This window comes from Dipodomys ordii, unplaced genomic scaffold, assembly GCF_000151885.1.
Source record: "Dipodomys ordii isolate 6190 unplaced genomic scaffold, Dord_2.0 Scaffold50, whole genome shotgun sequence".
Lineage (NCBI taxonomy): Eukaryota > Metazoa > Chordata > Mammalia > Rodentia > Heteromyidae > Dipodomys > Dipodomys ordii.
The window spans coordinates 2952694-2964683 of NW_012267266.1; the positions used below are offsets into that span (position 1 = coordinate 2952694).

The 11990-nt window shown below is 42.7% G+C and overlaps 1 protein-coding gene across 1 annotated transcript in view; it reads right to left on the reverse strand.

The window, feature by feature from the left end:
• Positions 1 to 11990, reverse strand: part of Ik (IK cytokine, down-regulator of HLA II) — an 18133-nt gene that overhangs the window by 3272 nt on the left and 2871 nt on the right. The window contains exons 3-16 of the mRNA XM_013020404.1: positions 10644 to 10736; positions 9415 to 9474; positions 7398 to 7565; positions 7116 to 7230; positions 6183 to 6253; positions 6042 to 6088; positions 4794 to 4957; positions 3591 to 3699; positions 3225 to 3264; positions 2861 to 3086; positions 2587 to 2605; positions 978 to 1056; positions 677 to 757; positions 162 to 219 (exon numbers count right to left, since the gene is read on the reverse strand). Of these exons, the coding sequence (XP_012875858.1) occupies positions 162 to 219; positions 677 to 757; positions 978 to 1056; positions 2587 to 2605; positions 2861 to 3086; positions 3225 to 3264; positions 3591 to 3699; positions 4794 to 4957; positions 6042 to 6088; positions 6183 to 6253; positions 7116 to 7230; positions 7398 to 7565; positions 9415 to 9474; positions 10644 to 10736 (1330 nt within the window). The remainder of the gene's footprint in view (positions 1 to 161; positions 220 to 676; positions 758 to 977; positions 1057 to 2586; positions 2606 to 2860; positions 3087 to 3224; positions 3265 to 3590; positions 3700 to 4793; positions 4958 to 6041; positions 6089 to 6182; positions 6254 to 7115; positions 7231 to 7397; positions 7566 to 9414; positions 9475 to 10643; positions 10737 to 11990) is intronic.

Below are 11990 nucleotides of genomic sequence, written 5' to 3' on the forward strand. Positions count from 1 at the left end.
AAAAAAAAAAAAAACAATTAATCTGTAATGATCTAAACTGTTAATGTTTTTATAGCTGCAGATGAAGGAAAATGAGGCCAGTAAATGAAACAATATTTGGGGAGTGGGGAAAAGGAAATATGTTAAAGGATAACTGCCCAAAGGATAACTAAGCTTCATACCTGGTCCATTTTGCTATAATCCACCTCCTCGTCACTATCCACAGCCATGTCATCCATCCTAAAGACAAGAAGCAGTTAAATAGATACCGTAGTCCCAGACTACTATATTTTATCCAAAAACCTATCCAGTTAAGAGGTTATTTTTCTAGGCAGGACCACACCCCTCTACCTCCTACTCAAAGCCAAATGGAAGAGTTCATCTAAAGGGCTGGGAATGTGGCTTAGTGGTACAGTGCTTGCCTAGCATGCATAAAGCCCTGGCTTCAATTCCTCAGTACCACATATACAGAAAAGCCATAAGTAGCGTTGTGGCTCAAGTTGTAGAGTGCTCATCTTGAGCAAAAGAAGCTCAGGGAAAGTACCTAGGCCCTGAGTTCAAGCCCCAGGATTGGCCAAAAAAAAGAGTTCATCTAAGCAAGAATACCCTGGGATCCCAGACCTCAAATTTTCACCTGATTCCCAGAACTTGTCTTCCAGTCATCTCACCCTCCCTTCCCTTTCAAGGTCTCACGTACGTGGCAGGATAGCACTCTGCATAACTGTTAGACATGCCAAAGAAATCACCCAGCTGCTTTTTGTCTTCTGGCTTCTTCAATATACGTTATGTTAAAGAAAATTATACTTATTGAAAAACTTCAAGGGCTAATGGCTTCAATATGAAAGTTCTCAGAAGCCAGTTCTAGATTTAATCAACAGGTCCTGTGGGGTGAAACACCATATGGCTTTATCCCTGCCAAAATTCAAGCACAGAAGAAAGCAGGGAGACAGGTAGAGTTGGAATAAATTAAGAACAGTTCTCTCAGACATAAAGGATATGACTCAGTGCCTTCCCAACTAGCAGACCCTGCAAACTTTTCATTGATAGCCTTGATCAAGTCTTTGGCAGACCCAGGTCCTAGAATAAAAGAGAAATTTGCTTAGACTTTGAACAAGTTCTCTCAATATCTACCCACAACCTACATCCACCTCCCTTAAACTATTTTAAGCCAAGCACCAGTGGCTCATGCCTGTAATCCTAAATACTTATGAGGCTGAGATCTGAGGATCACAGTTCAAAGCCAGCCCAGGCTGAAAAGTCTTGTGAGACTCATTCTTATCTCCAATTAAACACCAAAGCCAGGAGTGAGTAGAGCCATGGCTCAAGTGGCAGAGCACCAGCCTTAAGCAATGAAGCTCAGGGGCAGTATCCAGACCTTAAGTTCAAGCCCCAGGGCGCGCGCGCGTGCGCACACACACGCACACGCACGCGCGCGCGCACACACGCACACACACACACACACACACACTATATTTTGTTCAGACAAGGTCTTGTTGTCCTGGCTAACCTCAAAATTAGGATCATACCTCATTTTCCAGGGTGCTGGGATTATTGTAGTATATCACTTTTGGCTTATTAAAACATGTTTTTAAGGCAATAGCAACTTTTTAAAAAAATAGGGGACACTTCACGAATTTGCATGTCATCTTTGCGCAGAGACCATGCTAATCTTCTCAGTATTGTTCAAATTTTAGTATATGTGCTGCTGAGGTGAGCACTAATAACAACTTTTGATCTAACAAAAAAAAAATTTTTTTAAGGTCCAAAACCAGGACTCTGGGGCTGGGAAGGTGGCTCAGTGGTAGAGCACTTGCCTTGCATGCATGAGGCCCTGGGTTCGATTCCTCAGCACCACATAAGCAAAAAGAAAAAAGCTGGAAGTGGTGCTGTGGCTCAAATGGTAGAGCACTAGCCTTGAGCTGAAGAGCTGAGGGACAGAGCCCAGGCCCAGAGTTCAGGCCCCACGACCGTACCCACTACCATACCTACTACTTTTGCTCACTGGCTAGCACTCTACTAACTGGGCCACACTTCCAACCCTATCTAACAAAATTTTAACCAAACTTCATCTTTTAATGAATCACTCCAGTTGGGATGACAATAGATTACCCAGAATCACTACACCCTCAACTACGGCCAGACCTCAAAACTTCAGGACTAGAGGGCTTTTTCCTTTTGGTCAAGGGGCTTAAACTCAGGGACTGGGTGCTATCCCTGAGCTCTTTGACTCAAGCCTAGTGCTCTGCCACTTTGAGCCACAGCTGACTTCCAGTTTTCTGAGAGTTAATTGAATATAAGAATCTCATGGACTTTCCAGCTCAAGTTGACTTTGAACTATGATCCTCAGATCTCAGCCTCCTGAGTAGCTAGGATTACAGATATGAGCCACCAGCACCCAGCTGGGAGACTTTTATCAAAGAATAAATATTCCCTGCTATTGTTCAGGATAACAGATTCACGCTGACTATTCCATAAAGCAAAACATGGTTCTTATGAAATCCTAGAACCAGGAAATTTCCCCATCCCACCTTCACCAGTTGTAAGCACAAGATCATAATTAGCCTAAACATTGCTAGAGCCATACAAGGTGCTATGAATACAACCTACCTTTGTCAACATCCATGGGCTGCAAATAAAACAAAAAACAAGGTGAATGTCACTATATAAGATTCTACTCATCCCTCCCACAAGCCTGAATGGATTTCCAAGCCCACCTTGTCCTCATTTCCAGGATCAGTACTATCCTAGATTATTGCTCTTGATCTGATTGTTTCTGTGGAGACACAAGGCTCCTATAGACTAGGAGAGTCTCATACTTGGCTGTGCAGGCAAAGAAGATAAGCTCCACCATTTCGTCTCACCTCAGGAGCTCACATCTCACCTCATCATCCACTTTTGGCTTCTCAAAATAGCTGTGCCTCTTCTTTTCTTCCTCTCTTTCTCGGTCCCGCTCTCGCTCCCTCTCTCGATCTCGTTCTCTCTCCCGCTCCCGGTCCCGGTCTCTGTCTCGTTCCCGATCACGCTCCCGTTCTCGGTATCTCTCTCGCTCCTTGTCCCGAGGTGTCTTGGTTGTAGAGGGAACATAGTCCCCAATGTCCTCAAAAATGCTGAGAAAAACAGGTATTACTAGCTGCCAATTTTACACATACTTCTACTTATCTTGACCATTTCTACAAATTTTCAACACCAAGACCTTTCCAAAATGCCAAAGACAAGAGTGTATTTCCCTAGACTAGTATACATACTTCATGTCAGCCTCAGGAGGCTTCTTCTCTTCCATCTTCCCTACAATAGAAAGAGAGAAGTCAGGAATCATCTCTTGAGGTGACTCCAACTCAGACTTATCATCCTCTCCAGTTCTCAATGACCTATTAGATAGCTTGTTTGAATTATAAAACAAAGTTACCCACCCTCTCTCCTGTTTCAAATCTAACCACTGCTTTTTTTTAAGTAAGCCAAACAAACAGAATCTAGGTATAAGCATTTGTAAATGATCCACTGCTGTTTTTCTCTGCTCTTTTGGAATCTACCAATTTCTACAGAAGCTTCGGAAGACCATGGTTCTATCTCCAAAATGTGGGTAATATTTCTCTCCCTAACCCTTCACATACCTTTATCCTTCTTCTTGAGCTTCTTGTTGCGGGTACCCAGCCTCAGGTATGAAAGGATCTGAGTGAGTTTGCTGATGACAATGTCATTTGTTGTTAGTGTGGTCTGGGCCTGAAAAACCCCAAAGAGAAAGAAGGTTTTCCGACTGACCAGAAATCCCTTCATTTAGTCATTTACACAATTCAACATTGAGAAGGAAGACAGGGAAAAGAGGTACAATAGAAGGAAATTCAAGACAGATGAAGAAGCATGCAAAGAGGCCCTGGGTCAAGAGTGAATCTGGAACTAACAAGAAAGCCAGGGCAACTGGGCATTGGTGGCTCATGCCTATAATCTTAGCTACTCGGGAGGCTATAATTCTAAGGATTGCATTCAACACCAGCCGAGGGAGGAAAGTCCATGAGACTCTTACCTCCAATTAACCACCAGAAAACTTGAACAGGAGCTGTGGCTCAAAATGGTAGAGCACTAGCATTGAGGAGAAAAGCTCAGAGACAGTCCCCAGGCCCTGAGTTCAAACCCCATAACAGAAAGATAGAAGGGAAGAAGGGAGAGAGGAAAAGTGGCAGGCAGGCCAGGGAAGCTGAGAGACTAGAAGGGAGGCATAGTGAAAGAATCTAAAATGGCCAGATATTACAGGAGCTCAGAAGCTCATGGAAGGGATTTTGCTCTTTATCCTAAAAACAAAAAACCTCACAACACTTCTAAAGAGTGGTGACAGAGGTATTTTCATTTAAAAAAGATCTCCCCTGGACATGTGTAAAAACCATAATGGAAGCTGAAATGGAGAGACTATAGGGTGATGGGTGACAAAGAATACAGGTTTTTTTGGAGGGATGAGGAACATATTCTAACATTGATTGTGGTTGTGACTACAAACTCAACAAATGTATTAAAAACCACTGAGTCAACTTTCAGAAGATGAATTATATAGCATGCAAATTATATATCAATAAAAACAAGATAACAATATACTAGAATGGAAATCAGAGCAGGAATAGGAAAGATAATCAGGGTCCTTATTCAATAGTTGTAGCAAGAGATTGGGGCATAGACTAGAATGTTATTAGTAGAGATGAAGAAAAGTGAATTGGATTCAATTGAAACTTAGGAGGTAAAAACTGAACAGAACTTGATGATATGGTAACTAAGGGGTAGGGCAGAGACAGATTCCAAGTATAAGCGCCCTCAAAACTGTTACTCACCTCCATGGTTGGGCAATCAGCCTTGCTACGGATAAGTGTGGTGGGAATATCTGTGTCAGCATACTCATCGTCCAGGTCCACCACATAGGCCATGCGGCCTGGCAAGAACAGCTCATTCCGCTCATAGGCTTTGCTCTTAAAAAGCATACGATAAACATTGCGGCCTACACAAAGGGGAAAAGCGACAGCCAATGGGAACCTTCTATAACAGCAACCATTTATTAACTGCTCACTTGTGCCACACATCAGGCCAAATACTATTCATACTTTGCTTTAGTGAGTCTTTACAATAACCTTGTGAGATAAGCATTATTACTTTTTGCTGAGAAGAACACTAAGACTGAAAATTAAGTGATTTATCTAGTCATATAGCTATGAGCAGAGAGAAGAATAGGACCCAGGCAGTCTAACTCCAAAGCCTGGGTTCCCATTCATTCTTCTATAATGCCTTTTCAAGGACACTATAGCCACATTATATTAGGCCCTGTGAGGAAGGATGAGGTTTAATGTAATACTAATGGATAATGGAAAAAACAACTACATTATAGGCTCAATATCAGAGACATTTTGTATATTTTATTTCTCTTTATCTCTAAATAATCCCGAGGTAAACATTAAGCCAGTTCTTACATATGAACAACAGTAAACAAAGTCAGCTAAAATCATATACTTATAGTGATTTTATAATAAGAATTCAAACCCCAGTCTGAGATGCTATACTATGAATTCTCAATCCCTTCCTCCCTCCCTAAGCCTTAATTCTTAAATACCTACTAGTCTAAAGAGATATAAATAGTGTAAACTATGTACATGTCTGAGTTCTATTATACTTTCTGGAAACTAGTTGGTTTGAGGGTCAAAAACAAGAGGAAGCTGGGCGCCAGTGGCTCACACCTGTAATCCTAGCGACTCAGGAGGCTGAGATCTGAGGATCACGGTTCAAAGCCAGCCCAGGCAAGAAAGTCGGTGAGACTCTTATTTCCAATAAACCACTAGAAAACCGAAAGTGGTGCTGTGGCTCAAGCGGTAGAGAGCTCGCCTTGAGCTGAAAAGTGCAGGGACAGTGCCCAAGCCCAGATGACTGACCAAAAAAAAAAAAGGGGAGGTTAATGGTGTGTATATTTAAAATAAATAAATAAATAAATAAAACAAGAGGAAAAGAAGCTGAGAGAAAGAAGAAGCATCTCCTGTTAACACCATTAAATTCTCACCAAGAATGCATCACTAGTAGAGAAACTCTGTACTCACCAAGGCGTGTTTTAAATTCAATTTTGTTCTCAGGATCCTCATCTTTCCTAAAAAGACCAAAAAGATTTGTTGTTATTGTTAAATAGGTTCCTATTTTAGGCCCCATCTGTCTAAATTCTCAAGCCTTCGCTATTAACTTACTTGGTTTCCTTTTGAGGTTTCTCCATCAACTCCTCTTCCTCTTTCTCTTTGCTGGCAATCTCAGCTCGTACCTAACAGGAAAGCAGTAGAGTTCCAACATCCATTCATTTTATATACATTAACTGAACATCACTGTACCACAATGTCCACACTCTGATGGACTTTATAGAAGGAGACAACAAATTATTATTATTATTTTTTGTCAGTCGTGGGGCTTGAACTCTGGGCCTGGGCGCTGTCCCTCAGCTCTTCAGCTCAAGGCTAGCGCTCTACCACTTGAGCCACAGTGCCACTTCTGGTTTTCTGGTGGTTTATTGGAGATAGGACTCTCACGGTCTCTCCTGCCCGGGCTGGCTTTGAACCTCGATCCTCAGATCTCAGCCTCCTGAGTAGCTAGGATTACAGGCGTGAGCCACCAGCACCCGGCTGGAGACAACAAATTAAACAATTACTTTCAACAGAATGTCATAATTGTTTTAGTAAGTGAAAAAGAAGGGCTACACAAGGATACAGGAAAAGGAAGTAAGGAATAGGGGGCTTAACCATACCTGATCAGGAAAGGCTTCCCCAAAGGAAATAAAATTTAGGTGATACTTGAAGGATGAGCAGCTAGTGCTACAGAAAAGCTATTTCTTCTAGACTAGATAATTAGGATTATGGGGAATCCCAATAAAAGCCCTCAGAATTCTAGTATTACTACACACCTGCTCACCAGAACACACCTTTTTTTTTTGGTCAGTCATGGGGCCTGAACTCTGGGCTTGGGCATTGTCCCTCAGCTCTTCAGCTCAAGGCTAGCACTCTACCACTTAAGCCACAGTACCACTTCTGGCTTTTTCTGCTTATGTGGTGCTGAGGAATCGAACATTATGCACCATGCATACAAGGCAAACACTCTACCATTGAGTCACCTTCCCAGCCCCCAGAATTCACCTTTTGAAGAAGAGCAAAATCCAAGCCTTTCACCAAGTGGGTATGTTCCATGTCACCACCCAAAAATTTGGACTCCTGGATCAACTGTCTTCTCTTCTCTGCAGCTGATTTGTCCCTGTATAACGAAAAAAGCGACACTAGTAAAGTATTTTGTAAGTGGCAAGTATCTCTTGAGATGACTTAGAATAGGCTCCAAAGAAGGATAAATAGAAAGAAGGGTTCATATTACGATGAGACTCTGAGATGCTAAGAGAACCATGCAGTGTTCCCCTTGGTACTCACGCCTCTGCTGTGGGACCCACAGCCCTATAGTTGGCTGTGGTGCTAATCAGCTCGGTTTCCTCATAATCTTTGTTTACACCATCTCTTCGTTCCTTGGCACGGTCCCGGTACTTCTCTGCTAGTTCTCTCTCTCTCTCAATTTCTTGTTGGCGTAGCTTAGCATAATAACTAACAAGAAAAATCAATTATGTAAGGCTCACCAGCAACAATCTCAGAGTAGCTGCTGCTCCTGCCAGCTTCCTTATAATTCCATCCAGCTATACATATTCTAATACAAATGCAGATCACCTGCGGGTAGCCCTCAAAACCAGAAATAGGTTTTTCCTTGTCACAGATGTACTTTTTTAATGCTTCCTTGGGACACTCCATCTGTATCTATACAGCTGTTTAATGCCTCCTAACACTACAGATTCCATAGACATTCACACACACAAAAAAATTCTTGGGCTGGGAAGGTGGCTCAGTGGTAGAGTACTTAGCTTGCATGCATGAGGTCCTAGGTTCAGGGGCTGGGAAGGTGGCTCAGTGGTAGAGCGCTTGCCTTGCATGCATGAGGCCCTGGGTTCGATTCCTCAGCACCACATAAGCAAAAAGAAAAAAGCCAGAAGTGGCGCTGTGGCTCAAGTGGTAGAGTGCTAACCTTGAGCTGAAGAGCTGAGGGACAGCGCCCAGGCCCAGAGTTCAGGCCCCACAACTGGACCCAAAAAAAACAAAAAAAGAGGTCCTAGGTTCAATTCCCCAGCACCACATAAGCAAAAAGAAAAAAAGCCGGAAGTGGCTCTGTGGCTCAAGTGGTAGAGCGCTAGCCTTGAGCTGAAGAGCTGAGGGACAGCACCCAGGCCGAGTTAAGGCCCATGACCAACAACAACAACAAAAAAATCCGTTTTAATTTTTTTTTTTTTTGCCAGTCCTCGACTTGAACTCAGGGCCTGGGCACTGTCCCTGAGCTTTTTTGCTCAAGGCTAGCACTTTCCCATTGAGCCACAGCGCCACTTGCAGCATTTTCTGTTTATATGATGCTGAGGAATCAAACATGGGGCTTCATGCATACTAATCAAGCACTCTACCACTGAGCCACATTCCTAGCCCTGAGTTTTTTTGGGCTTTTTTTTGTTATTGTTTTTTGGTCGGTTGTGGGGCTTGAACTCTGGGCCTGGGCTCTATCCCTCAGCTCTTCATCTCAAGGTGAGGGCTCTACCACTTGAGCCACAGTGCCACTTCTGGTTTTTTGAGTTGTTTTATTGGAGATAAGAGTCTCACAGACTTTTCCTGCCTAGGTTGGCTTTGAACCGCAATCCTCAGATCTCAGTTTCCTGAGAGCTAGGATTACAGGCTTGAGCCACCAGCGCCCAGCCCAGCCCTGAGTTTTTATCTTTTAAATTTCAGCTGAAAAATGATTTGTTCTTTTTTCTCCATAACTTAGAAAATAGGAAGGCAAAGAAGTAGATCCAGAAAAATTACATAATGATGATGGTAACTACAATTTGGTGGTGGTTACTATATACCAGGTACTGGTGCTAAATGTTTATATGTATTAACATAGTTAAAAGTTTTAAGAGCCTAAATAAAGTTTTGTTTGTTTTTTTCCGGTCGTGGGACTTGAACTCTGGGCCTGGGCGCTGTGCCTCAGCTCTCCAGCTCAGGGCTAGCACTTTACTACTTGAGCCACAGAGCCACTTCTGGTTTTATGGAAAAAAGAGTTTCATGGACTTTCCTGCCTGGGCTGGCTTTGAACCTGGATCCTCAGATCTCAGCCTCCTGAGTAGCTAGGATTACAGGCATGAGCCACCAGCACCCAACAAAAAAAAAAATTTTTTTTTAAATTATCTGTATCTTATCCATGGATTCCAAAGGTTCAACAAAATAGATTTATCTAGCTAGAGACTGGTAACAAAATATAGGCAGGCTGAATCCCAAGGCCAACACTAGCATTTTATTACTCCACTCTACAAAGAAAGAAAACCTCAAAACAACAAAGGAAAACTTCAAACTATTTCTTTCCCCACCATCCCTTCACCTTTTCTTTTTTCTCCTTCGTGCAGCTGGATCTTCATCCTCATTGTACTCTCTTGGCATCCTAGAAGATACAAGAAATTCACCGATAGTAAAATATTGCCTCAGCCCTGGGAACCCCAAAAAGCCTTGAAGACTGACGAAAGAAAAGCCTAGGGCAGGGAAGGTGGCTCAGTGGTAGAGCGCTTGCCTTGCATGCGTGAGACCCTGGGTTCGATTCCTCAGCACCACATAAGCAGAAACATCCAGAAGTGGTGCTGTAGCTCAAGTGGTAGAGTGCTAGACTTGAGCTGAAGAGCTGAGGGGCAGTGCCTAGGCCCAGAGTTCAGGCCCTACAACCAACCAACCAAAAAGAAAAAAGAAAAGCCTAGAACTAGCCAAAACAACAGTTTCAATCAGGCAGAAATACAAGTCAGTATTTGTAGGTAAGTAGTCCTCACACTTCAAAGAGCATCCTAAACCAGCCACTGGTGGCTCACACCTGTAATCCAAGCTACTTAGGAAGCTGAGAATAGGAAGACTACAGTTTGAGCCCAGGAAGAAAAGTTCTTCTCAACCTATATTTGGGTGCAGTGGCATGTACTTGTCATTCTAAACATCATGGAAGACTGAGATTAGGATGATTGTAGTGCCAGGCCATTGGGGATGAAAATCTGAGAGACTGCCTCAATGAAAGGGAAGGTGGATGCAGTGACCTGTGCTCAGGAGGAAAGGAAGCAACACTATAATCCAAACCAAAACTGTGAAAAACACGATTATAGACACTGTTCAGAGGTATGACACACCAGCTTAGCAAGTATAAGCCCCTCAGTTCAAACCTAGTACCATATTCCACCCCCTCTGAGGAGTATCATAAACATGTAAGGACCTACACTGACATTATGTATCTCCAAGTATTTGTCCCAGAGTGTGTAGGGCTACAACAAGTTGACATAGCTGTTGAGTGCAGCACCAGTGACTACTATTAAAGTAGTCCCTAGAAACAAACCCTGAGAAACAGAACCCATGGCATCCCAGTCATCATTGGAGCTTCAATATTTATAGGGGAAAAAAATCAAACAACAGGCTTCAAAAAATAAGTAATTAATTAAAATAAACTAGTCTTGGGCTAGAGGCATGACACAAGTATAGAGAACAAAGCCCTGAGTTTAAACCCCAATACTGCCACAAAGAGAATGGGATAAGAAGGAATAAAGAAATAAGGGAGAAAGATGAGATCACCTCAAGACTTACTCATGGTGACGTGACTTAGAAGGTGGTGCAGAGGTAGGTGCAGCCCTTGGGGTCATGAGAAGTTTCCTGAAATCTTCATTGGTGAGTTTTGACCTAGAAGAAATACCAAAGATTTTAAAAACTAACATCCAATAGGAAATGAAATTTTAATAGAAACCAGGAAAATATAAGTCCTTTAACACATTAGTGTTTACTAAAAAAGTTTAATAAATCAAATATGCATAAGAATTTTGGAAGTGGCCGGGCGCTGGTGGCTCATGCCTGTAATCCTAGCTACTCAGGAGGCTGAGATCTGAGGATCGCGGTTCAAAGCCAGCCCCGGCAGGAGAGACCGTGAGAGTCCTATCTCCAATAAACCACCAGAAAACCGGAAGTGGCACTGTAGGTCAAGTGGTAGAGCGCTAGCCTTGAGCTGAAGAGCTGAGGGTCAGCGCCCAGGCCCAGAGTTCAAGCCCCACGACCGACCAAAAAAAAAAAGAATTTTGGAAGTGGATTCTCTAGTATACTGCTAAAGGGAATGTGAACCAATTTGGAAAGCAATCTGACAGTATTTATTAAAACTAAAGTGGATGTACCGTATGAATCAGCAATTCCATTTATCTCAATTTAACCTTGCCAATTACTTTCATATATATATACAAGAAGTTTAAGCCGGGCACTGGTGGCTCACCCCTGTAATCCTAGCTACATAGGAGGCTAAGATCTGAGGATCATGGTTCAAAGCCAGCCCGGGCAAGAAAGTCGACTCTTATCTCCAATAAACTAGAAAACCAGAAGTGGTGCTATGGTTCAAGCAGTAGTGCACTCGCCTTGAGCTGAAGGGCGCAGGGACAGAGCCGAAGCCCAGAGTTCAAGACCCAAAACCAACCAAAAAAAAAAAGAAGTTTATAAAGCAGGTTCAACAATAGACTGAAAAATAAGAAAGATGGAAACAATATAAATATCTGTTAAGAGAATAACAATTCACTATGACAGTATTTCTCATTTGTAGGAAAGACAGCACTTATGGTATAAGAAGCAATTTTAAATAGCACCCTGACAGGGACTCCCTTCATAACTAAACTATAGCAGGACTCCTTTGAGAATCTACTAACTAGAGCTCTTCTTTGTCCTGCTGACTCTAGTCTCAAAAGGTAATCCTGCTATCTCAAACTAAAACACTTCTGCTATTAATTCAACTATTTCTGCTTTGCTTTAAAATCAGTATTGCTTTAAAACCAGTGTTCCTCCTAGTTCTAAAATTCAGCTTTGATGGGCTGGGAAGGTGGCTCAGTGGTAGAGCGCTTGCCTTGCATGCATGAGGCCCTGGGTTCGATTCCTCAGCACCACATAAGCAAAAAGAAAAAA